The sequence below is a fragment of the Sceloporus occidentalis genome, unplaced genomic scaffold, assembly GCF_023333645.1.
Source record: "Sceloporus occidentalis isolate IW3139 unplaced genomic scaffold, rSceOcc1.0.p SCAF_1, whole genome shotgun sequence".
Lineage (NCBI taxonomy): Eukaryota > Metazoa > Chordata > Lepidosauria > Squamata > Phrynosomatidae > Sceloporus > Sceloporus occidentalis.
Window position 1 is genome coordinate 144,680,391 of NW_028316981.1, and position 27,141 is coordinate 144,707,531.

At 45.7% G+C, this 27,141-nt stretch overlaps 1 protein-coding gene across 1 annotated transcript; it reads right to left on the reverse strand.

Annotated features, from left to right (window-relative positions):
• Positions 1-11,321: 11,321 nt before the first annotated feature.
• Positions 11,322-19,602, reverse strand: LOC149322357 (transcription factor SOX-9-like). Its single transcript, XM_089540344.1, has 3 exons — positions 18,851-19,602; positions 15,418-15,671; positions 11,322-14,745 (listed from the first exon to the last, which is right to left on the reverse strand). Exons 1-3 carry the CDS (start codon positions 19,363-19,365, stop codon positions 13,913-13,915), a joined length of 1,602 nt encoding a protein of 533 aa, XP_089396470.1. The 5' UTR covers positions 19,366-19,602; the 3' UTR covers positions 11,322-13,912.
• Positions 19,603-27,141: the final 7,539 nt, after the last annotated feature.

The following is a 27,141-nucleotide window of genomic DNA, read 5'->3' on the forward strand; positions in this document are numbered from 1 at the left end:
CTGAAGCAGTTGCCCTACATTAGGGCCAGCTTTGGACTAGTTTAACATTCAACCCTTACCATCACACTAGCTCACAGTCACTATATCACCATCACAGCTACTACACCACTACAACAAATAACAAGTGTTAAAATCAATACACAATGTCTGAGCTGCTAATATTATATTCTAAGGCCTTACATGCACATTTGCAACTTCACAGTGTAGCACACTGATCATGACCTACTAGCCAAAGTAATTGTGACCTTAGTGTGTCAAATTGCTAACCATGAGTAATGGTCAGTAGACAGTTCTGGGTTGTGTGTTGGGGGGAATCTTTGAAAGGCTCTGTCTTTGAAAGGCTATTGGCAATATTTGCCAAATTGAGAGTTGATTTTCCAGTGGTTTGTGCTTCCAGACAAAAGGGCCAAGTTTGCAGACGTGCTGAATACACAGCAGCAGCATCCAGCAAACTTGCTGTGCTAATTGCTGCACAATTTTCTGAAAGGAATTCCAAATTGCTGGCTTCTTTTGAAAATCTGATCATTGGTCAGATTTCCTAGATACAAATGAGGAAGCCACTTCATTCCTTCTTTTAAATGTAAATAGCTGTTTTTTAAAAAAAATCTCTAGGTGCTAACAAAAATGTTTTCAGAAAGTAGAACTGGGCCAGGGTAATCTTAACAGCAGAGAGAAGGAGGAGAAAGTATACAATCTTGCAAAACATGGGAGTCGTGCATTCTGTTCTCACTGCTGCTTCTCTTCTAAACAGATCTTCTGCTTTTTAGGCAGCAGCACGTGCAACCTGTTCTCAAATGTGCCCTGAAGACATTGCCAGAGCTTACTTACTTTTGAGTTGTCCATGCACCAGCTGTATTTCTTCTACAGTAACTAGACTTTCCTCCACTTCAAAAGCTGGGTGGCCTCTACCTCTCTGTTTTCTATGCTCCCGCTCACACCTGGGGCCCAGTCACACCACACAGTTAAAATGCTGCCTTCCAATTTAAGTGCCATAGCAACATCCCATTGTTACCCAAAGAACAATGTGTGTTTGTGGGGGGAGGATGGGATCCCTACGAACTATCAACATCACTTCAAATGTTGGGGAGATTAGTTTTTCTAAGAGGCTTGGGTAACCTCTGGACTGTTTGCACCAGTTTATACCAGAACTAACTAGGGACAACTCCAGATTTTGGGTGTATTAAAAGTCTTATTTATCTAGAAAATATGTAGTGGGCACACAAGACAGCAATCCAAACAGGCATAGCATTCAGAGCTAACTTAAATGGAAATATAGAAATGGGATAGCAGAGTTTTAGGGGTTTGAAGTGAGGTTATAATTACTGGTGTGACGAGAAGACCATGGAAATCTGGAGCGGCTCAGTCTGGGAGGTCCAAGAATGACACAGAACATACATATATCTTAAAACTAGCGCTAGGTAAAGGGCTATCTGGCTAGGTAACAAAGGCTGAATGTCTTGTCCCAGGAATCAACAGTAGGATTGCCCAGACTGGTTGGTGGTTTTAATTTTAGTGTGACAAAAACAGCTATTGGATTGGAATAGCCTTGAAATGAATGTACAGGGAAATTTGGCTGGGGACACAACAAGAGGGTAGACAGAGAGATTGGCTTTCTGCTTTAGTTGTGAAGAGATCCTTTGTCTCAGGTGTAGAGAGGAAATGCAGAAAGAACTTTATGAGAGAGGAACTTTAGATTTGATTTTGTTTACCTGGATGTACACATGAGAACTTGACCTGAAAGGTCATTGATCTCTCAAAAACATGCTGTCTCCAGATAAATATGTGAGAAACCCAAAATACTGTGTGGGGTATGCAGAGGTGCTTAACACCATGAAATCCTGGGATTTGCAGTCTAGAAACAGGCATTCAGAATTCTCAGTCAGAATGAAATGGAAACATGGCAGTGGAAGGATATGCTATAATATGTAAAGGGCCCTGGTCTGTCACAGGAAAGTTGTCTCACCCCTCTAAGTTTGAAGTGAAGCCATTTGCTAATTTTTTACAACATGCATGCATGCACAAACACACAATCTTGTGTCACCTTAAAACAGAGCTTGGGAAAACTATGTTTAAAAAGTAATTAGTTACAATAATAATTCAAGTCCCAAAGATGTAGCTAACTGCCATTATTACTCTAACTTTAAAAGTAAGTCTTTTATTATTTTTGAGAAGCTATCCTTGGTTAAATCGCATATGACTGTAATTAGAATATATCCTTGTTCTTGGTAAAATGAATTAATTACAAATACCATGTTATTTGTGACTAGTTACTTCCAATTTTTGCCTTAAAATCTAGCAATGTGACTATGACATAGGCATTCCTGGACTGGAACCCACTTCATAAAATGCATGAAGATCAGATCCTGAGACATCGTAATTTTCACTTCCATTTACAGTGTCAGATCCTTGAATGTTTGTCCATGTCATTATACTACCATCCCAAAGCCAGTATTGGGGGGGGGGGGGGGATGCTTATATCAAGTTTTGTTCCAAAAAGTTATTTTACCATATGGAATGTGTTTCTGTTTACTTTTTCTTCAAGGTGAGATAGCTTTCAGGGCTGGAATTGCCAAGATATCTGCTTCAAGTGGCGTTACTCATGCTGGCATGCAATACATGAAAGCAGGAATTTGTGTCTTGGTGGTGCAGCAAGTCTAATGGGAGGATGCACCATTTGGATGTGACTTCATGAACTAACATCTCTTTGACCGCTGCTGTCAGCATCCAGAGATTCATAGTTTTCCTGAAGATGAAGGATTTCAGTCCTAGCGGAGACTGATCATTCATATTCTGAATGTATACATCAGTTATTAGGGCTCATTCACACAAAACCACCCTGGTACCAGAGGGATCCTAGTTTTTCTCAAACATACATGCTTTGAAGTATGGGCCAAAGCTAACAAAATGAAATTCAACACAGAGAAATGTAAGGTACTGCACTTAGGGCAGAAAAATGAAATGCACAGATATAGGATGGGAGACACATTGCTGAATGAAAGTACATGTGAAAGAGATCTAGGAGTCCAAGTAGACCATAAGTTGAACATGAGTCAACAGTGTGATGCGGCAGCTAAAAAGGCCAATGCAATTCTAGGCTGCATCAATAAAAGTATAGTGTCTAGATCAAGAGAAGTCATAGTGCCACTGTATTCTGCTCTGGTCAGGCCCCACCTGGAATATTGTGTCCAGTTCTGGGCACCACAATTCAAAAAGGACATTGAGAAACTGGAGCGTGTCCAGAAGAGGGCGACTAAAATGTTGAAAGGTCTGGAAACCTTGCCTTATGAGGAACGACTCAGGGAGCTGGGGATGTTTAGCCTGGAGAAGAGAAGGTTAAGAGGTGATATGATAGCCCTGTTTAAATATTTGAAAGGATGTCACATTGAGGAGGGAGCAAGCTTGTTTTCTGCTGCTCCAGAGAACAGGACCCGGAACAATGGATGCAAGCTCCAGGAAAAGAGATTCCACCTCAACATTAGGAAGAACTTCCTGACAGTAAGGGCTGTTCGACAGTGGAACAAACTCCCCCGGAGTGTAGTGGATTCTCCTTCCTTGGAGGTCTTTAAGCAGAGGCTAGATGGCCATCTGTTGGGGATGCTTTGATTTGGATTTCCTGAATGGCAGGGGGTTGGACTGGATGGCCCTAGTGGTCTCTTCCAACTCTATGATTCTATGATATAAATGTCGTATTTATGCATAGGGCTAAAACTAAATATAGGATGTAGGTGACACGTAAGCCCTGAATCTCAGTGTTTTTGAGCACCAGGATGTTAGATGTTTGCACACTGAAGGCACATGTTGGAAGAAAGCTCTGTATCTGTTTGTTTATTTGTTATTTGTCATCAAGTTGGCTTCTAGTTATGGTGGCCCTATGAATGAAAGAGCTCCATAAGCCCCAATTGCCAACAGCTCTGCAAACGGTGAGTTCTGACTTTCTTTGTTGAATCAATCCACCTGTAGAATGGTCTTCCTCTTTTCCTTCTGCCTTCCACTTTACAGAGCACTAGCATCTTTTCCAGTGTCTCATGATGTGCCCAAAGTACAAAAGCCTTAGTTGGTTATGTTTATGGAGCACCCTCCAACTTGGAGGCTGCAAGGAGCTGCATAAATATTGTATGCTTGGTTATGAAGCTCCTGTGAATGGGAACCTTATCAGGGTTCCTGCTCACAGAACCTGTGCAACTGCATTCAGCCAAGTATTGAAGCAGATTTTTCTTTGGACCTTTGGTTTCAATATGTAAAGGTTTTACTTACTTCTGGGTGCTTAGGGATGTTGGGAGAGAGCAGAACCTCTGTCTACATTCATCTCCCTGATCCCAAGTGTAGCCATACCCATGTTAAGGGCTAAGGGATAAATCAGGTGTTGTTATGTGCATTATTATGTGCCTTCAAGTCATTTCCAACTTATGGTGACCCTAAGGCTATCATGGAGTTTTCTTGGTGAGATTTGTTCAGAGGAAATTTGCCATATATCCAGCAACAATTTCCTGACTGCAACAGCCCTTTAGTAAGCTGAGACAAGATTTTTTTAAAAAAATCTTGGGCAAGTTACACTCTCTAAACCTAGGAAGAAGGCAATAGTAAATCTCTGAATAAACCTTGCCAAGAAACCCCAGTTTGTCTTAGAGTCTCCATAAGTTGGAATTGAAGGCACACAACAACAGAAATGGCAGCAGATAATATCTGCAGTATATCTTTTCTTCCACAGCACACAAGACATTATATAAATGAATATGGACTATGGATGGCCATGTCAGGCAACACATGATTGGCAAAATTTCACAGCTTTGAAAAGTGATTTTGGGGGCAGGGGGTGTACACTCCCAGGGTCCTCCAGCAGGCATGGACAGTCATTAAGTTTGCACGGGGGGGTACACAGTAGTAGGAAGAGCATCATTATTATCATCAGATAAACAATCTCTTAAACTGTTAGGCTTAGGGAACGTAACACTGGTATAAAAAGGTTTGCCTGGGCATACTGCAAAATATACAGTACCTGATTCCCCTCCCACTGGTGGCTGAATGCAAAGTTGGTCTTTGCTCATCATTGCTGCTCTTGACATTTTACAGTGATAGGACTGATTTCTCAGATTCCTACCCATAAAATATTTTCACTGACCTTAACCAAATTGCATCTGCAGTCTATGCAAATACATAGCTGGTTTTTTTTCTTTACAAAAAAAAAAAAAAAAGGAGGGGGAATCTATGGACAGCCATTAAATAACCAACAGTAGACACAGGTGTCATTCACTGTCAGACAAATATGTAGTTGAAGGACACTGAAGAACAGGTGTTTTCTTCCTGCTTTCTGAGAGTTAGAACATTCTCAGCCTGAAACTTCTGTAGTGTTTCCCAGACTTCCTTGAACCTGAGAAGGGTATTTTATATGTATGCACATGTGTCTTAGCTGGTGATTAAATGTCAGTTCAAAATGTCATTTTGAAAGGCATGGAGTTAATACAAAAGCCTTTAACCTTTTGTGTCAAAATGTGGCTCTGATCCTGAATGTACATTTCTCAAAAATACATCTGTCAGTCTCACAACTGATTCCCACCACCAAGAGAGAGACAGTTTGAAAAGTTTTGGCTCAGCACAAGGTTGGCATAAAAAAAGTGCAGGTGTTTCAGGTTAGTGACTAAACCATTCCTTACAAAACCAAGTGGGGGCCCAGTTACTCTAGAGCATAGCATTATAGTGCCTGTGAGGGAGATGACCAGGCAGGCCCAGCTCCATCAGGGCTAGCCTGGAAGAAGAGACTCCTCCCTCCATAACTGTCATCTTCCAGCCCGTGAGGGAGTTGACCAGGCAAGCCAAGATCCATCAGGGCAAGCCTAAAGAAGAAGAACCCTCCCTCCAGCCTTGGTCCAGGCCTCAGAGGGAGAAAAGAATGCTGGACCTGATCCCTTCCCCCTCACCATTCCCTTCTCCTTTTGTGTCGTGTCTTTTAGATTGTAAGCCTGAGGGCAGGGAACCATCTATTATCCCCTCTGTTGTAAGCCGCCCAGATTCCCAGTGATTGGGCGGCATATAAATAAATCCTATTATTATTATTATTATTATTATTATTATTATTATTTGAACTAGGGAACTCCAGCCATTCTTTCAGGTCCATAAAGGCCTTTGTCAGAGCTGTCCTGAGATATTTTGCTGAGCCATAAAAATAAGAGAATTGCCCTCTCCTACCACATAGGGTTGCCATAGTGCCGGACCTCCAAACCGGGAAAATGTAGGACAAAATTTTCAAATGTAGGACACACAAAAATGTGTCCTACATTTGAAAATTTTGTCCTACATTTCCTCTCGCAATCGCGGCGGGGAGCGGAAGCCAAGTGGCGAGGGAAAGCCTCCACTTAAGGAGGCTTTCCCTCCCCGCCTGGGCCCCAGGCCTCGCCGCGATCGGAGGCCAGGATCGGGGCCTTGCCTCCTTCTTGGCCCCCGCAGGGACCAGGAAGGAGGCGAGCAGGCCGCCGGCGATGGCCGGGTCCTTGCCTCATTCCTGGCCCCCGTGGAGACCAGGAAGGAGGCGAGGAGAGCGCCGGCCATCGCCGGGGCCTCGCCTCATTCCTGGCCCCCGCGGAGACCAGGAAGGAGGCGAGCAGGCCGCCGGCCATCGCCAGGGCTTCGTTTTCTTCCTGGCCCCCGCAGGGACCAGGAAGGAGGCGAGCAGGCCGCCGGCGATGGCCGGGGCTTCGCCTCCTTCTTGGCCCCCGCGGAGACCAGGAAGGAGGTGAGGAGGCTGCAGGGAGGCGTGGAGGTTGGCACTGCTACGCCCAAGAGGTGCCGCCTCCCTGCAGCCTCCTCCGCCCCAGGCCTCGCTGCCCTCCTTTTCCTCCGCACGGCCATGCACGGTGGAGGAGGAGGAGGGCAGCGAGGCCCCAGGGTTGCCTAGCAACCCCGCTGCAACCGGGCTTTTCCCGGTTTTTGGCTGCACCCATGCCGTGACCGGGCAGGTGCCGCCAAAACCGGGAAAAACCCGGTTGCAGCCGGGTTATGGCAACCCTACTACCACACAATTCTACAGACAAAAGCCAATCTTTTGCAAGGGAGTATAATATGGGGAAGGCCACATAGCATACACAACTCAGTCCTCTAACATCCCACCACTGGCCCCTCGCTCCCTATATCTGCTGTCTTAGACTGCAGAAATAATGCAGTTTGACACCTCTTTAACAGTCATTGTTCCATGCTGTGGAATTCTGCGATTTGTAGTTTTGCAAGCAATACAGTCTTCTCTGTCAGAGAGCTCTGGTGCCACAACAAACTACAGATCCTAGCCTTCCATGGCATTGTGCTAGGGAAGTTAAAATAGTATCAAATTGCATTATTTCTGCAGTGCAGATGCAGCCTCAGATTGAAATCTTCTAGGCAGTTTACACTGGTGTAACCACCAGTTATGCCAGGTTAAGTACATTTAAAGATTCTGAGGAAGGAAGTATCTTGTACCTTCTTGTGCAATGCCTTTAATCACCAGTGTGCCAAGGAAGCTGGAAGTTCTTCCTGTCTGGTTAGTGATAGATACAAGCCTAGATAGACCAATGACCTCACTGGACATGCAACAACTTTCTTCCTATTAGCATAACCAGTCATTCTGACGTGCTCTGAACCATTTGGTTGCACTCATTCAGTGTCATGAACTATGTCACATTTTTGTCCTTTCATAGATGCAGCAAACATCTGTGGTTGTTATGTGCAAAACAAGGCAAGGAGCTAAGAAGTATAAATTGGCCCAAATGCACTTGGTGTAAAAAAACAAAATGGACATCACTGTAGGAAAAGCATGACATGGGACTTGCTAGATGTAGCCTGTGCTTGTAACAGAGTCAGTGGTGGTACAAAAATCAAAGGCAAAGGATTGTTAGCAAGTCTGTTTTGCCAGGCTGATTGATCTTAATTTGTAGCAATGTTTTATTTTAAAGATAGTTTTAAAAATATCTTGCAGTTTTCACTAAAGCCATTGCTGAGACAGAGCCTGGGCCAAGAGAAGTAAAACCAGACAACAGACAATTTACTTAGTGCCAGCAAACCTAAAATTATATTTCTACTTTCGCCTCAGCCTAGCCATTTACGCTGAAGGAGTTAGTTTTCTTTCCAAGTGGCATGTGAAGGATTTTGGGTGTGACATAACAAGCACAGGCAATTCTCAGTGTGGTCATTTTGCACTGGGATGGTGACTGTTATCACAAAGGGACTGTGCTTTGAAAAACTGGACTTTTAAAGTAGGAGTTACGATGTGATGGCTGGCTAAGCTTCTTTGCCTCATATAAAGTTGCACTTATATTCATTCTTACTTTTATAGCATTTCTCTCTCTTTCTGTAATTTGTATTTGGTATATTTATATTTCTCTTATTTATCTAAAATCTGTTATAGCTTAAGATTTGGAATGTTCATTCTGAATGTACTGTGTCTTCTAACAGCTTAGAATATTCAACCAATAAACAAAATAAAATAAAATAATAAAATAAAATATCTATTCCTGGTGACTGCAAGCACCTAAAAAGAAAAAAAGAAGGAAGAGTCTGTCATCATGAATCCAGAAGACCTTGGCTGAAATCTTTGTTAATGCCCTAGACCAGCAGCAGGTGGTGGCAGCAGTAGGGGGGGTGGGGGGAGACTGCAAGTGCAATGACTCTGAAAGGATAAGGCACTGGAAAAATAGGCTGATTGGAGCCAGCAGATTTGGGCTGTTTTCCTGCACCACTGCTGTGTGATTCTGGGAAAACTGCAATTGTTAGTGTGGTTCACTGACAGGATTCTTGCTCATATTTGGTGGTGGTGCACTTCACAGGTGGTAAGATGCATATCATTCTCATGCCACCGACAGAGACAATATGTGTATCCTTTGGTTATATGAACTGGCCCCAGAACGACTGGCAGTGAAATGATCCTCTCACGTTGTATAGGCTGTCAGTTCTGACAGTTTCTCCTTCTTGTCTCTTGGAAAACAGAATCATATATACCAATATGACCTGATCCAGGCCCCTTACCCTAAGTCTCAGGTGTGATGGAGGACACCAACTTGTCATCAATCAACTGTCAGCTGAGTCAGCTAAGGTACATGCACTAGAGTGGATGGGTCTAGTGCATTTGTCTCAAGCAGCAAAATACCTTGGTAGGACCCTTACTGGTCCTAACAAATAGCTGGAGAGAATGTACACAAATAGGGCGGCAGATTCTGAGAGAGCAGGAGACGTTAGGATAATTCCACGGGGTGGAAATAATCTTCTGTGGGCCTCAATTTTCATTCCCAACAGTCCTTTTGCATCCTTTCTCTTCCAGTCTGTGTAGCTTCTCATATTAGTCCAATGAATATTTACTTATTTATCTGCAATTTATCCCATCTTTCTTTAAAATAGGACAAACCCTGAAAAAAACAACAACCAAAAAGTCAGAAATAGCAAACCCCAAATAAGCAGAATAGAAATATAAAACTAGTACATTATAGCACCGTACATGCACACGCACATGCACACAAATATGACATCAAACCTAGGTCACTAGCTTCAGCCTTGAATAAGGAGAAGTTCATCTTGGTTGTTCTTGATGATGATGATGATATTGCTACACCTGCTGATGTTAATCTCTGGCTGGAAAGGCCCTACTTCAGTGCCTGACTGGAATCCACAGCAAGGGCATATCCTACTTTTGTACCTCACAACTACAAAAACACGTGTGGGCAGAATCCCCACCAATGGCACGAGAGAGCGAGAGAGAGAGAGAGAGAGAGAGAGTGCAAGGCAGAACAGCAAAGCTCAGGATTTAAAACACAGAGGTTTGGGGAATGATTTCATCTGTTTGTTTTGCTGGAGAGGACCTGAGAGTCAATATGATCTTGAAAAGCTCCCCAACCGATCCATGCCAAAGTCAACAGTCTACCTTGCATCCTTCCTCCATCCTTCGTGCTTGAACCACCTTTGACATGTGTGCACATGACTTACCCACTTTTTTCTTTCCCAGGCCACAACTCAGCATAAACTTATGCATTCAGACATCCACTGCAATCAATGCTCAAAGCATGCTCAATGTGTCAAATTATATCCTCAGCGTTCACAGATCTCTCCTGTCCCCTACCTAGTTAATCTCTATATTAGTCTTATCAACTCATAGATGCATGTGGCAATTAGTATGACACAAGCGTCCACGGACACAGGCATCTTCATCAGATGCAGCTGAGGAAGGCCCGCAAGGTTCTTTTTTGCTGCAACATACAAATATGGCTACCCCTCTAGAAATGATCTTGTGTAGTCTTCTTATACAAATGAAAAAGAAGGCTGCCAGACAGTGATGTGTCCAATCACTACATGGCATCTACACTGAGCTTCAAATAAAATCAAGATTTTATGGGACCATAGAAGTATACATGGTAATGTCTGCTGCTTAGCCTTCTGCTGTTATCATAGTTGAGCTGTTAAAGCTCCTAGCTTCCTTTTAAAATTGGATAGCAGGGGGAATCTACTCATATGTCCCTGTATGAAAAAGCTATCTCCAAATGATACTATTGTGTGTAGATTATCAGTAAGGGCATTTCACAGGAGTAGAGAAGTGACAAGAGAGGAATGGGGTGGTCAACTCTGACAACTGCTTCAAAATGTCCCCTTCTTAATGTAGCTTTCCCCTCAAATCCATCAGGCTTGCTGGAAATTAGCAATTTCTTGCATATGTTATTTCTATAATATATACACAGTACAACTGTGACTCATCTTATAAGACAGTACATTTGCAGGGAGTGTGGTATTTGCATGGAGTGAAGGCATGTGAGACAGAGTAGTGAATAACTCAAATAAAATCTGGTCAGCCTTAGAATAGCAAATGTTCCAGTAATCAATTTTTCCAATCTCGGCCAGCACCCAGTGTAACAAGCCAGTGTGAGTTGTAAGTTCATCTCATGTAAAGGGTGGCAGGAGAGGACTAGCTGTTTCCCCCCTAACTATGATATGAAAAGGCTATGTTCCCATCTCAGGATCTGGCAACTGTGTTGCTGGAGGCTGTATCTCCACTGCAGAAATAATCCAGGTTGGCACCATTTTAACTGCCATGACTTAAGGCTATGGAATTCTGGGAAGTGTAGTTTGTTGTGGCACCAGAACTCTCTGACAGAGAAGGTTGAATTTCTCAGAAAACATCAATTCCCAGAATTGTGATTGAATAAAAAATACAACTAATTGATGTATCCCTACTGAGAGAGAGAGAGAGAGAGAAGGAAAGAGAAAGATTCTGTTGCTTCAGTAATAAAATCTATTCCTTCAGCAATAGATATTGTAGTTCAATTGACTCAATTGCATTTAAAGTTTAATACAACGTATATTTATTGCAAACAATAATATACAAAAAAGGTAAGTTTTACAGAGAACCAAAGGGATTTGCAACAAAATGACACACACACAAACCCTATCTAAAACTGATTTTAAAAGGACAGGTCTTTTAAGTTACAGAAATACTTTAAAAAGATCTGCTTTTTAATATAGGAATAGAAAAGATACCATATTATAAGAGTGCTTTAAGATTTTTCTTCTACTGAATTCCCTACAAAACTGTTAACAAATATATCTTTTTTAAAATAAAAAAAGTTGGCTACCTTTTTTAAAAAAAAGCAATCCGTAACTGTTCAGCCACAGCTTCACTGAAGTTAGTTCTCCCCTTAACCTCCCCCTTAAATCGATTTGCAGGAAGAAGTGGAAGGTGAGCAGGGCACATTGGGAGCTATCCATCAAGAACTTCTGGTCTGCAGCTTCCCTTCATTACTTTGGGGTTTTCAAGGAGACATCCCTCGATCCCAAAGCCCTATGGAAATGTGCAAACCCCATGGAAAAGAAGCTTCACAGAGCAGCAAATCTTGACAGTTGCACCCATTTTTTTATTGCTTCACTTGGACACATGAAGGTCTGGCTTATGTAGATGCAGTGCTTATGTAGAAGCAGTCAGACCTTGAGGTACCAGCGTCAGTTGTACTGCTCTAGCTGACACAATCATTTAAAAAATACATGTAAAAGAAATCCCTGCATATTTTTTAAAAAGGAAAAGTACAAGGGAGGATTGTTTTTTTTTCTTTAAAAAAAAACCCCAGCATTCTGGGAAGCATTTAAAAATGGCATCCCCACCTTTAGTGGTGCAGACTATTCTGCCTTCCTATTATCTCTGCTGCATGTGTAGACAAACTTAGGCCCAGTTCACGAGTCCAGAAGCTCTGAGGCAGAAAGCAAAGCCAAAGACTCAGTGATACACTACTTTTGCAATCTTGTGTTTGTACAGTGAGAAAATCAAGGGGATGAGGGAAGCTTTCCAGTTTATTCTTTTAAAAAAGGACAAACAAAAAAAAAAAAAAAAAAAGAGGAAGCAAGACAGAAAAGACAACAAAAGGAAGCAGATGTATTTGTACAAACCTAAGACACATTCGGAAGGAATAACAACAATAACAATAATAATAATAATAAAAATACAAAAAAAAAGAACAAGAGAGATAAATAACAGGTTATTGATTTAGACCATAATTTAAAGATTAGGCACCATATACCATCCGTGTAAGACTCTGCCATTTCTGTTTACATTACAAGAAGTTGTAATGTGGAAAGGAGGAAATGGAAGAAAAAAACGCATGATTAAAACTTCTTTTCACAAAATAAATATATATATTTCTTTTCTTTTCTCTTTTCTTTTAAAAAAGACACCAATGCAAGTTTGCTAAAGTCAATATTTCCCCCCATTGCCACCATCACTGCCACTCCTGCCAATGGGTTTCATGGAGTAGAAAATCCAATTCATAATGGGATTTGCAGGGAAGGTATGTTTTGGACTATCCAAACTCTCCCTCATATGGAGAGGCCTTGTGTCTGAAGCCAAGGTAGAGGTGGTGTGTGTGTGTGTGTGTGTGTGTGTGTGAGAGAGAGAGAGAGAGAGAGAGAGAGAGAGAGAGAGAGAGAGAGAGAATGTGCATGCCAAGGTTAGGGAATGCTGTTTGGTGGCTTTATAATTGGGTGCTGGTGGTTGCCAAGAATACAAAATAATTTTTGAAAAAAGCTTCAGACCTTACAAGCTGAGCTCTTCTCCTTTGGAGACTCACATTTTCCCACTTGGCAGTGAGGGAATCATTGTGCAAGTCTCTTGGAAGCTAACACAAGGTTGTTCTTTAAGGCTTTTCATGAATGTTAAGTTAAGGCTCAAGGTGTTATTTCTTTAAAAAAAGATTATCCCAAAACATAGTTTATTTCCAAGCTAGAAAAATATCATCTCTTTCCAAATCAACATTATTATATTGAGCAAGTAACCACTGGTTAGTGAGGAAATCCCCCCCCCCCCGTTTTTGTTTTCATTGACTTTATGCACACATTTTTGCTCTCAACAAGCAAAAGACAATTGACCATATAAAAATACCTCTGACAGCAAGGCAAAGAGCTAAGGCATATTGTTTGGCTAAGTGTTGTTTAACTGCCAAAAAAAAGGAACATTTTTTTAAAGTGTGTCTAAAAACATGAAGTAAAATCACATACAAATCCCCCCAAATTGGTCAGGAATCATACACAGTACATACTAAAAATATTTAAAATAGAGAATATTCCTCACAGAGGAATGCTATGACTCTTCTCTCTCTCTTTTTTTTGTCTTTTAAAAATATTTTTAGTTATTGTTAAAAAAACAATTACCAAAGTCCATAGCTAGGCAAACTAAATTGGTCACTTGTAGAAGGAAAAATAAAAAGAAATCGCCTTCAAATTAAAGTATTAAGTCCAGCAGGGAATGTTTCTTTACTGAGCAGAACAGTCTGGCTGATTTCAAAAGGATGCTGTAGTGCACAAGGCAGAATCGGATTTCTTCTGTTCTCACCACTCACTCATTTGTTCATGGTTAGCTTTTTAATTTTCCTTTTGTTTTTAAAACCGTTCTTGAGTCTGAGGAAGTTTTTTACCCTCATTCAAAACCTCACGGCCTGGTCAGCTGGGTGTAGACGGGCTGTTCCCAGTGCTGGGGGCTGTGGGTCTGAGGGATGGAAGGCACCCCGGTAGTGTCTGCAATGGGTGTATACATGGGCCTCTGGGTTGGGTTCATGTAGGTGAACGTGGAGTAAAGGCTGGAGCTCTGGCTGGCGGCGTGGCTGTAGTAGGAGTTGGAGCTCTGGTGGTCTGTGTAGTCATACTGTGAGCGTGTGATGGTCGGGTAGGAGGAACTGTAGTGCTGGAGGTTGAAGGAACTGTAGCTCATCTGCTGAGGGGAGTGCTGCTGCTGCTCGCTGTAATGGCTGGGGCTGAGCTGCTCTGTCTTGATATGTGTCCTCTGCTGGGGAGGCTGCCCTGGCTCGGTGCTCAGAGAGGTCAATGCATGTGGCTGTGGTGGCTGTGGTGGTGGCTGTTGAGCTTGGGATGGTGGCTGTGGTGGCTGCTGAGAGGGTGGCGGTGGCTGCTGAGGTGGTGGTTGCTTGGACATCCAGATGTGCCCAGGACCAGCAGGAGATGCGGTAGTACTGCTGATCCCATAGCTGCCGGTGTAGGTGACTTGGCCGGGCTGGCCATGTGTAGCCGGGACGCCTGGGTGGCCATTGGGTGGGAGATACTGATCAAACTCATTGACATCAAAGGTCTCAATGTTGGAGATGACGTCGCTGCTGAGCTCGCCAATGTCCACGTCACGAAAGTCGATGTGAGGCGGCTGCCTCCCTCCTTCTTGCAGTGGGCGACCTTCCCGCTTTAGGTCCTGCTTACCAGTCTGGACATCTGTTTTCGGGGTGGTGGGAGGAGTAGGAGGCCCTTGAGACTGCCCTGTAGGAGACATAAAGGAAATGGCTCAGCTTCATGTTAGATGTCTGCTCCCTTTTCCACCTTTGAAGTCTAATTGCAGGTGGACCACACCTGGGCCTATCTCTTCCTACTGATATGGGCACAAAGAGAGTGCCATAAAGCCGTGGAAATCTAACGACGGACATTTTAATAAGCCAAAGGTGTTGTATTAACTGTGATAGTTCAGTTAATAGTTAACTCTGGCTGGAGGTGCGTGAAATGAGAGGCTGGAAGGCTGACTTATAATTCAATGGATCGCCGTTGAATATAGGTAGTTACATGGCCCTAAACCATAATGTTTTAATGTTATTGTCTTAGAGAAAGGCAAGGACTTTTTAATTGCACTGTGTGTAAATTATACTTTGTGTTGATGTTTCTCCATATCATTTCCCTAGAAACATCCATAACTGTGATGGATTTTTGAAGACATATCACACACGCGCACACACACACACACGCACACACGCACACACAACTTCCCTTGCACATCTAGCTGTTTGTACTGTGTACAGTGTCCCACAACTCATATTACTGATCCATCAGCTGGCAGACTGCTAATTATGCTGTGCAATTCAGCTCTTTCTACGTGTTTGTCTGCATGAGAACGTCTTTATTTTCTTCAGCAAAAAGAACTTTGGAAAATGGTGTACTTACCAGAATGTTCTCCAGGGGAATGGACTTCACTCATGCTGGAGGAAGACTGAGGAGAATCTGCCTGCAGGGCCTTGAAGATAGCATTAGGAGAGATGTGGGTTTGCTCAGCTCCTTCCTCTTGCTCAGCCTGCCCATTCTTGACTGACTTTCTCCTCCGTGGCTGGTACTTGTAGTCTGGATGGTCCTTTTTATGTTGCACCCTCAGCCGTTCTGCCTCCTCAACAAATGGCCTCTTCTCACTCTCATTTAATAACCTGAGTGGGACACAGCAAGACAGGAAAGGCCTGTGGTTATTTAGGGTTATGCTGCTGTTGTGTGCCTGATTTATGGTGACTCTAAAGGAAACCTATCAGGTTTTTTCTGAGGCTGAGAGTATGTGACTTGCCCAGAGTCATCCAGTGGGTTTCCATGACTGAGTGGGGATTTGAACCCTGGTCTCCAGCAACATAGTCCAACACCCAAATCTCTACACCGTGCTGGCTTCTGTTTATGTCTATGCTGCAACTAAAATTGAAATTTCTAGTACATACCACTTAGGCTAGATCTGTGCTAAAGGGGCCGTTCTGTGGGCAACACTCAGCCAGGCAGCTGTTGGAGGTCAGGAATGTGTGCCAAATGAGCTCCTGGTCCTATGAAGCTCCTGATCCACACCCTGATGTGCCAGTATGCCATGCTGCCCAAAATGCCAAAGATCCACAATACACCTGGCAAGCAAGGAGGCATGGGGCAGTGCTGTCTATTCCAGCATCTCTCTCCCTGGAAACTTCCCCTGGGACATCTGGGCCTTGTCAGGAAGGGCAGTTGCCTCTGCTCTGCACTGGTCCAGCTTAACCAATTGAGGATCTCTTTTAGGCTTTTTTTTAACTCCCAATCTTGCCCTGGAAGAAACTAGTAGACAGTGTTGGTGGCCAACAAGGTATGAGACAACCAACAAAGTAAGGTGGGAAAAAACCCCAAAACAACAAGAAGCCAGTGCAGGAATTTCCCTCCTCCCTCTCTCTTAAGTGAAACTTGGTTGAAGCTGGCACCTATGCCACTCCATCCCACTTAAAACCCACAAATGTGGATTCAGTACCAGATTAGGGATAGAATCATAAAATCATAGAATCCTAGAATCATAGAGTTGGAAGAGACCACAAGGACCATCCAGTCCAATCCCATTCTGCCATGCAGGAACTCTCAATCACAACATCCCTGACAGATGGCCATCCAGCCTCTGCTTAAAGACCTCCAAGGAAGGATCAGACATCTCAGGTGGCTCCCGCTCCCACATATGCTGACCATAGCTCTATGGCTAAATTCAAGAGAACTCTCTGTTCCACTTTCAAATCAGGCTTAGCTTTTTCTCCCCCCCCCCCCCACTTTTTTTCTGTTTTGCAAGTCACAAGCATGGCAGCAGCCAGGTGACTCACTTTCCCTTAATCCGCCCTCCGTGGCAAGTCATCCTTCCTATCCAGCCTCCTCTTGGTTCATCCCTGCCAACTTATGCCAGCCATCATCACACCCTTTCCATGCCTGTTTTAAGTTTTGGTCCTGAGTAAGGTGCAATTTGTGCTGGGGCTTAGTCTTCTTATTTATTTTCAATAGCTTGGCCAAGCTTTTGAAGTAATAAAGAGAAATTACCCCTGGGCATTATTCTGGAGAACAGGGTTCATATTCTGGCTTGACCATGTCAACCCACTGGGGAAGGCAATGGCAACCCTCCTCTGAAGAAACTTGCCAAGAAACCCCCATGAAAATCCCACCATAAGAGCAGCAGCAACAACAACAACAATGTACAGAAAACCTTTAAGAGTAACTACAATATATCTGTACACTTTATTGATTTACCGCATTTATATCCCACCTTTCTCCCCGAAAAAGGGATCTAAGGGAAGATGAAATCCATTTGTTTAGGATACAAAAGTAGACCTTTTGAACCATATGACTGGCTGGATTGCAATACAGTTTTTTAAATGAGATTTAGCATTTCACCACTTTAGAAACAGCTTCATTTTTTGACCGTTCTTGTTTTCTCTTGGTGTGGCATCTGCTCTGCAGAACCAAACCAGAGTCTTTTTGCCCCCTAAGCTAAACCAAACTGTAGAAAATACAGATACATTGCTCCAGATTTGCAGTGACACCCCAAATTTTGATTCAGAAGCCCTTTTCCAGCCCAACCTGACTAATATACCTTGTCTCTAAACTCCCTTAATGCTTTGCGGGGGTGGGATTTATGTCCAAGTACTGTATATCTAACTATGCTAAAGGCACCAGTTTCTGTCTGATGTTGGAGGCTAAGCAGGATCAGCTTTGGTCAGTACTTGGATGGGACACCACCAATGAATACCAGGCATTATAGACTACGTTTCAGAGGATGGCACTGTCAAAACCACCTCTGGGGATTCCTTGCTGAGGAAAACCCTGTGACATCCATGGGGTTGCCATAAACCACAGACTTTATATGGGACTTCCTATGAAACGCAAGATTTCATGGAGAACCCTCTCCCTCCACTTCTCCCTCTCCAATTTGAGGCCACTGTAGCTGCCCTGGCTCAGGGCTATGGAATCCTGGGACCGATTGCTTTGGTGAGATATTTAGCCTTCTTTGTGTCAGAGAGCTCAGGTGCCCCAATGAACTAGAAATCCCAGGATCCCCCTAGCATGGAGCCAGGGCAGTCCAAGTGGTGTCAAAGTGGATTATTTCTGCAGTGTGGACACAGCCAAAAGAAGCAGCTCCGGATTGAAGCCACTCCTGGGGAGCCAAAGGGCCTGCAGGCAAACTCCAAGGGACCAAATGTATCCTCCCTTGCTCTCATTCTCTCATGCTGCTGCTGCTGCTGCTGCTGCTGCCACACTGCAAAATGAATGTGCTTCGACACCTTTTGGACTGCCAGGGCTCCATTTCAGGGAACCCTTGGATTTGTAGTTTGTTGTGGCACCCGAGCTCTCTGAAAGAGAAGGCTAAATAGCCACCAAACAACCAACCTCAGGATGGCAGAGCATGGAGCTGGGGCGGGGAAAGGGCCTCAGGCTGGATCCTTGCTCCAGTGTGGATGCAGCCTGGGCATTTCCCTCTGCTCAGAAGCAAAGCCTCCTGGGCTCAGTGGAATGACTGTGCTGGATAGACTTGACTATAAGTCGAGGGCACGTTTTGGGGCCAAAATGATGGATTTGGATAGGAGCCATGGGTAAGAGCAGGGCAAGACTTAGGGGCATATGGCAAAGGATGAAGCAAAGCAAAACAAGGCCAAAGAGCATACTAAATTCCAGCAGACAATCCCAGGATTCCATAGCAGGGAGGCAGGGCACTTCGAGCGGGGTCCAAGGGGATGATTTCTGCAATTCCTGCTATGGCATCCTGGGATTGCCAGTCCCTGGTGTCAAGCCCTAAGGGCCAGAGAAAGCAGTGCCCTGGGCGTGGCAGCGTCTTCTGGGGGCCGGGGCGCCTTACCTCCAGAGCTTGCCCAGGGTCTTGCTGAGCTCGGCGTTGTGGAGGTGCGGGTACTGGTCGGCCAGCTTCCTCCGGGCGGCCTGGGCCCAGACCATGAAGGCGTTCATGGGCCGCTTGACGTGGGGCTTGTTCTTGCTGGAGCCGTTGACGCGGACGGGCATGGGCACCAGGGTCCAGTCGTAGCCCTTCAGCACCTGGCTGACGGCCTCGCGGATGCAGACCGGGAACTTGTCCTCCTCCTCCTCGCCCGGACCCCCGCCTCCGGCTGCCCCCGGGGCTGCTGCCCCTGCTCCGGCGCCTGCCAGGGGGTCCTTCTTGAGCTCGGCGGCGGCGGCGGGCTCCCCTCCTTTGGGGAAGGCGGCGTTATTCTCGGGGGGCCGGGTGTTCTCGGCGTCGGAGCCCCCCGAGGGAGAAGGGGAGGAGGCCGAGTCCTCCGAGAGGGAGGGGCTGGGCGCCCCCGAGAGGCCCTTCTCCTGCTCCTGGGTCATCTTCAGGAAGGGCTCCAGCAGATTCATGCGGGAGGGAAGGCGGGCGCAGCGGCAGAGAGCAGCAGCAGCAGCAGGAGAGCAGCCTCGGCAGCAAGAGCCCCGACGGCGCCCCACTCGGCCAAGGCTTGGCTCCTCTCTGCCAAGGGACCCTCGGGGGGCATCCAGGTCCACTGCCCTCTCTCTCGCCTCTTCCCCGCGCCCCTCTTTCTTACGGGGGAAAGGGACTCCGAGGGGAAGGCGAGGGCTGCGCTGGGCCTCCTTGGCTCTCGCTCTCTGCCTCTCGGCTCCGCTTTCCGAGGCGCCCGAATAAATAGCCTCGGCGGCGCTTTCAGCTTCGGAGATCCCAGCCAATGGCGAGGCGGCCTCCGGAGGGCTGGCAGGGCCCCGATTGGAGGGAGGCAGGCAGGGAGGGAAGGGCTCCCGGAGTCGGTTCTCCCCCTCCCTCCTCCTCCTCCTCCTCCTCCTCCTCCTCCCAGTTTTGGAAAGGAGGGCAGGGGAGAAAGGAAGAGCGAAAAGGAGAGAGAGAGAGAGAGTAAGCCAGAAAAAGAATGAAAGAAAAGAGAAAGTCGGCCTTGCAAAGGCTGCCTCTCTCTCCCGCCCGGGTCCAGCTTCTCCCTCTCCTCCTTCTTGCTTTGGTTGCCTTCGATGGGAAGAGCAAAAGGCAAAGGGAAAACTCCCCTGAAGAGGAATGTCTGAAGATACTGCAAAGATCCAGCCCCCCCTTTCTATGCAGGCTTCAGTTCCCCCACAGCACCCCAAGAGGGGAGACTTTTTGCTTTCAGTTCACTTCTCCTGCTTGCCCTTCTCCTTACACACACACACACACACACACAAGCCTGTGCTTTTGTGACTCTCTTCTACCTCCCAGGAGTAGCTGTGTTGGCCATTTCACAAATGCAAACAAATACCATCAGTGAGACCTTTCTTGGCCAACCGAAAGGCACAGTAGACTCGTTGCAAGCATTCGAGGCTCCACTGGCTTCTTCATCAGCCAAGATGGGACAAAGCAAACAGCAGGAAAGTTAGAGACCTTAGTCAGATGCCTGCATGGGAGGGTTTGCTTTTCCTAAATGGCTTCAGTCATCATCATCATCATCATCATCATCATCATCAGAGTTTCAGGAAGATATTGGGATCCAGGACTAGGTTTGATTCCCCCAAATCACCTCCTTTCCAAAATGCTCCTTCCTTCCTCCTATTCTCACCTGGGGAACGTAAGAGATCAAGGGGGATTCCTAGCTTTCTAGTCCTCATCCATGACAGCAACAGAGCAATAGCAAATCCGTTTCTATACCGCTTATCCGTCCACTTAAGCACTCCCTCAGCGCTGTACAAAGTGTGACAGCCTTCCCTCCCGCAAAGAATCAAAGGAAAGGTGTTCCAGAAGCAGGTATCCAAGCCTAGGATCTGCTCCCCCCCCCCCCCCAAGTCAGAGTATCGACAACCCAAAGTCTTTTTTAAGTTGGAAAGTTATCCTGGCTTGGAATGGAGGAGTAAAGGTCTCTGAGCCCAATGGGACTGTAGCCTCCAACGCAGTATTTGGGCTTCGATGTGTAGGGGTTTGTATGTGAGGAGAGGGATCGGTATAAGAAGATCACGTCCATGATTTGGAGGAGGAGGGCGAAAACTGATGTATTATAAGCCTGTGTGTGTGTGTAGATAGATAGCACACGAAGCAACAGGTTTAGCCTCTTGGAGCGTGGGCTAAAGGCAAGGCTGGACCCTGCAAATTCGGTTTCTTGGCAAAGTGGGTCGAGGTTTCAAATGGACTCAGAGGAAGCAATGCAAACCGATGTACAGCCTTCGCCTAAATTCTCCAGCCAGAGAAACCAATAAGTCTTCTTTTTCTCCATCACCATCCTCGTTGTTATAAATCCAGAAACATCTGTTGCTATTGATCAGGCTTTGCGAGTTTTGTTTTAAAGATCAAAGTGCGATGTCTACGAATCCTGGGACTTTTAAACATCTATTCTCTGTCCTGGGCTATATATATATATGTGTGTGTGTGTTTGTGTGTGGATATAGATACAGATATAGATAAAAAAAATAGATAGTAGGTATAATATATTGGATATACACGTGTGTGTGTCTCTGTGTGTAGGTACATACATATAGATATAGATTAAAACTAGATAGTGGGTATAATGTATTGGGTATGTGTGTGTGTGTATAGATTTAGATACAGATGTAGATACAAATATAGATAAAAAGCTAGATAGTGGGTATAATGTACTGGCTATATATGTTTGTGTGTATTATAGTGGGTATACTATCTTTTAATCTAGTGGGTGAGGTAGAGAAAGCTCGCCAATGCTTCTAAACATCCATCTGAGGAGGAAGCCACCTCAAGTCTAGGAAAACTCATGCTCCCAACTTCTTTCTTTCAGTTAGTCTTGAAAGGTACTCCAAGATCCCTTTGCGAATTGATTTTCCAGACCAACAGGGCAGCATCTGCACCCACGACATGGACTCCCTCCCTCTGGATTTGGTTTGCTTTCCTTGCCTGCAACCTCTTTTCAACCCTTAGCTGTCCTGTTGTCTGGCTTCGGAGGACAGAGGCTGGACTTTCCCTTGCTTTCCTTTCCTTTCCCTTTCTTTTTCCTTCTTTCCCTCCCACTCTCCTTGCAGCCTCTCTGTTTCTTTCCTTGGAACTTTCCCCCTTCTTTTCCTTCCCTGCAATTCCGGTTTCCATCCAGAGGGGGCACCACAGGCTCAAGAACCGAAGCCAGGCTTTCCAAGCTGGCTTTCGTTGAGGCAGCCCTGGGCTGGGCTGGAAATGGGATTTTTCTCAGGGATTTCTCCAGGGAGCAGAGGTGGTCCTCCTTTTCCCGGACGTGCCCTCCATTTCCTCCTTCCCTCCAGGAGAAGCCCCAAAAGCTCCTCTGTTTGGAGCAGGACTTAAAGAAGCATGCACTGACTTTTATGCCAGTGTTTGAGCTTTCCTTTGCTCATGTCCTCGCTTTCTCTGGGGCTTCCTCCGTTTTGCGGCGCCTTGTCCTCCTGGATCAGGGTGACCAGATGTCCTTCTAACCGCAAAGTAGTAGGACATCTGGTCACCCTGATCCAAGAGGACAAGGCGCCGCAAAACGGAGGGCACCACAGAGAAAGGACCGCTCAAAATACCATCATAGAGGTAAAAATGCATGCTGCTTTAAGTCCTGCTCCAAATGGAGGACATGTTCGCATCCCTCCTGGACATGAGGTTGAAATGGAGGCTATGTCCTGGGAAAGGAGGACTCCTGCTCACCCTGCCCTGGAGAAACCCCTGAGAAGTCCAGTTGGCAGAAAAGGAGGACGCCAAGGAGGACGCCTGGTGCCCCTTCATGTATTGGACTTTCAGCATCTGCAAAGTTTTCAGCCTGCCTCTGGTCGAAATCGGAGTCGAGGCGATTTGATGGAAATATCCCAAGGGCTTCTACCAGAGAATCAGATCAAGCCCTCTCTTTTTAAAATGGTTTTCGTGTTTATGGGTGTGAATGGATGCCTGAGTCTGTGGGAGAGAGCATTGCTTCCAGCGCATCCTTCGGCCACCCTCAGCCTTTCCCCTCTATCATCATCATCATCATCATCATCATCATCATCATCATCACCACCACCACCACCACCACCACCATTATTATGTATATCCTGCTTTCCCTCCTCCGTTGGGAAACAAAGCGGCTTACAAATTAACAACAACAATAACACAGTTAAAAACATACAACAACGGGCATCAAATTAGAATTAAACTAAGATAGTATGCAAACACAACTGAATCACCAGTTGCTCCCTCCCTTCCTTTGCTGCCTCTGTATCTCTTCCATCCCTTGCCCGAGGTTTCAAACTTGTGTGTGTTTGTGTGTATGGAAACCCCACAGGGTTTCCCTTAGGCAAGGAATCCTCAGAGGTGGCTTTAACAGTTCCTTCCTTCCTCTGAAACAGAGCCTACAGCAACAGATATTCATTGACAGTCTCCCTTCCAATTACTATCCAGGGCTGACCCTGCTTAGCTTTCAAGATCGGATGGGTTCTAAGTGTGTCTTTAAGGTGTATTTTGTTGTTGTTGTGTGCCTTCAAGTCCTTTCCGACTTATCATTTTCTTGGCAAGGTTTGTTCCAAGGAGGTTCCCCTAAGGAGGCTGAGAGAGTGTGACTTGCCCAGTGGGTTTCCCTGGCCGAGCTGGGACTCGAACCCTGGTCTCCAGAATCGCAGTCCAACGTTCAAATGGCTCCCTTCGCCTGCTTTAAAGAGACTAAACTGAGAGCTCAGATCCTATCCTTTTTTCCCAGAAGACTTCCGAGGATGAGAGAAAGAAGCCTAGGCTCTAAGGGCTGCATCCACACTGGAGAACCCAATGCAGTTCGAAGCCACTTTAAGCGACGTAGCTCCTTCCTATGGAATCCTGGGATCTGTAGTTTTTTCGTACGATCCCAGGGTTGGAAGAGACCCCAAGAGTCTTCCCGACACCCAGCCCGTTCTGCCAGGCAGGAAGAGCCAATCTTCTTGAGTTGATTTGAACGAATCCTTTTTAAAGTGAATCTTTTTTTAAATGTAATTCTGATTTAATTTGTCGTTTTAAGGCGGGTGGCGAAGGGGGAGATGGGAATTTGTGTACTGTTATTTTACGATATGTTGGGTTGTCTTTTAGTGTAAGCCGCCTCGATCCTAATCGAGCGTAGGCAGGATAGAAATAAAAGATGATGGTGGTGATGATGATGTGATGATCATGATGATTAATCAAGTCTTTCGCCTTATGCGGGTGTCTCGCCAAACTACAAATCCCCAAATCCCCTAGGATGGAGCCACGATATTTAAAGTGGTGTCAAACTGCATAGTGTAGATGCACCCTGGAAAAGTCCTATTCACTCTTATTAGAGGCGGAAGGCAGAACCCTAAGCTGGGAATAACGGTGACTTTAATGGGCCTTGCTTCTCATTCTCGGGGACTCCAGAGGTTGGGGATGCTGGGTAAGGCGATCCATCCTAACCAGCCTTTGAAGGGAAGGCATTTCGCAGAGGCCGATCCCCTGAAAATGCTCTCCTCCCCGTTTGGGGGTCTTCTTCCCCAATACGGGCAAATTGGGTCTGTACAGGTGCTTCGTGTGTTTGTGGGACAGGATGCCAGCTGTCCCCAATTCCCTCAGGATCTTGTCTTGAGATGCATCCGCACTGCGGCAATAACCCAGTTTTGATTGTTAATAAATCACTCATTCATTCACCCAGGTTGACACCGCTTTAACTACCGTGGATCAATGCTATGGAATTATGGGATTCCTCGTTTAGGGAGAGAGCTCGAGTGCCACAACAAATTGCACATCCCAGGATTCCACAGCATGGAGCCATGGCAGTGAAAGATGTGTCAAACTGCGTTATTTCTGCGTCCAGAGCCTGTCCTCCGTCTGTAGTTGCCAAACTTTTGCCCTCCAGGTGTTTTGGGCTTCAATTCCCAGAAGCCCCAGCCAGCTAGGTCAACCGTCAGGAATTCTGGGATCTGGAATCCAAAACATCGGGAGGAGAAAAGTTTGGGCATCACTGCAAGTTGACATTAAAAGAAAGGCTGCATCCAGACTGGAGAAATAACCCGGTTCGGCACCACTTTAACTCCTTTGTGGCTCAAGGCTATGGGATTCCGGGAATTGGCGCTTGTTGTGGGCCCAGAGCGGAGCGGAGCCAGCTCCCGTTCGCTTTCTTATCTCCCCCCCGCCACCCCCCCCCCCCCATGACAAATCCAAGGCTCTTCCCCTTAAAAGAAAGTGACAACTTCCCTTCCAAGGAGTCTTCCTTCCTTCCCCAGCGGCAGAAAAGGAAGAGAGAAAGGAGAGCGGATCCGGGGGAGGAAGGCAACTTTGATCTGAAATCATTTGAAGTGGGGAGCGAAGAAAAGTAACGTTTTGTAGGAGAGAATAGTTATCGCCAGAGCCTTTGCAGCACTTAATGCCAAGGGAGGGAAACGAGTTATTTCTTTGGCACAATGTGTCCCAATCGTTCCCTTCCTTCCTTCCTTCCTTCCTTCCTTCCTTCCTGTTTTCTTCCTTTTCCCCTCTTCCTTCCTTCCTTCCTTTCATTTCCTTCCTTCCTTCTTTACTTCCCCTTCCTTCCCTTCCTTCCTTGCTTTCTGTTTTCTTCCTTTCTTCATTCTTCCTCTCTGTTCCTTCCTTCCTTCTTCCTTCCTTCCTTCCTTCCTTCCTTCGTCTCTCTTTCTGTTTCCTTCCTTTTTTCTTTTTTCTTCTTTCTTTTGTTCCCTTCCTCTCGTCCTCCTTCCTTCCTTCCTTCCTTCCCTTTGCTTCCTTCCTTTCGGTTTCCTTCCTTCCTTCCTTCCATTCATTTCCTCCCTCCCTTCCTCCCTTCCTTTCGTTTCTGCGTCCAGCTTTTGGAAGGGCAGGGGAAGACTCTTCTATTCCTCTTTATTCGAGACTTTATTCCGACAAAGCTCTCCTTTCCCTTTTCCCCTTTTGCCGCCTCTCAACCTCGGACGGAATGATGGCCTTTTAGACAGAAAGTACCGTAAAAGCCCATTCACGGTTTCTCACCCGCCCTCCCTTTCCCCTTCTTCTAGGGATAACAGAAACCCCCAACACCCATCAGACATTGCAGAAAGGATGAGGAGGGGGAGGATGATGATGATGATGATAAAAAGGAGTCTCTCGGAGAGATCATAGGTCGGAACACAAAAGAAAGAGTCTTTCTAAAGGGCAAAAGTGTCTGGAAAAGGCTCGGTTTGCCGGGGGATGGTGGGCAAAGGATTTCTCCCTCAAAGGGACATGGACCCTTCCTCTTTTTCTCTTTGAAGAAAGGAAGAAGAACAACCTTTCCTCCAGTTTGGAGCCCGTTTTGGGAGGAAGAGGAGGAGGAGGAGGAGGAGGAGGAGGAGGATGCTTCCAGTAGCAAAAGAAGCGCCTTCAAGTTTCCAAAAAAGAAATTCCTCCCGGCGTGGATCTTGCGATTCTTCCACGCAGCTCTCTCTCTCTCTCTTTCTTTAAATTTATTTTATTCTAACATTCATTTCCCCCCTGCAATCCCTGTCTTTTGGGGATGATGATGATGATGATGATGCAGGGATGGCAACAAGAGCCACAGCTGGAGCTTGAACGCTGCGTCCCTCAAAAAAACCAACGAGGTACGCAATTCCTCCAGTAACGAGTGGGGAGGGCGTTACCCCGGCGGCGTTCCTTTGGGGCCGTTCTTTGCTCAGTGCGGGGCAGATTGAGCAGGGGAGGGGTCGGCAGGGGCGGGCGTGTGTGTGTGTGTGTGTGTGAAGGGCTCTCTCTCTCGCAGGGCGACAACTGTCCAGCGCTTCTGAGGCTGGCCATCATCCTCTGAGGCTGAGAGAGTGTGACCCGCCCAATGACCTCGCATGTCTCGCAAATACAGGGACAGGGGGAATGAAACCATGGCATTATTTGAGCCACAGTCTGTTCACACACACACACACACACACACACACACACACACACACACACTTATATATGAAACACACCAAAGGAGAGATACCAGAGGATTATCATTACCTTTATTTTTGGAAAAAAGGCAACAGGAGAAAAATAAAACAAACGAGGGCTTTTTTAAAAAAACTAAAAAACACCATCATATTAGAATATAATCATATTATGTTATACTATAATATGATTTTTAAACAACAACAACAACAACTAATTTATTCTATTTTTCTCCAGTTGGTCCCTGCCCCCCCCCCCCCCAAAAAAAAAAACCAAATCAAGGTAATGACAATCCTTTGGTATCTCTCCTTTGTTGTTTTTTGTCTGCCTTCAATCCATTTCCAGTTTGTGGCAACTCTGCCATGACATTTCCCCAGAAATCCTGGCCA

What these genes read in the sequence shown, in the direction of transcription:
- LOC149322357 (XM_089540344.1), bottom strand. Translation starts at nt 19,365, where the DNA reads ATGAATCTGCTGGAGCCCTTCCTGAAGATGACCCAGGAGCAGGAGAAG. An exon ending in ACCCTGGGCAAGCTCTGGAG is followed by an intron (nt 15,672 to 18,850) that starts GTAAGGCGCCCC and finishes TGTCCCACTCAG; the next exon opens with GTTATTAAATGAGAGTGAGA. An exon ending in TTCCCCTGGAGAACATTCTG is followed by an intron (nt 14,746 to 15,417) that starts GTAAGTACACCA and finishes TGTCTCCTACAG; the next exon opens with GGCAGTCTCAAGGGCCTCCT.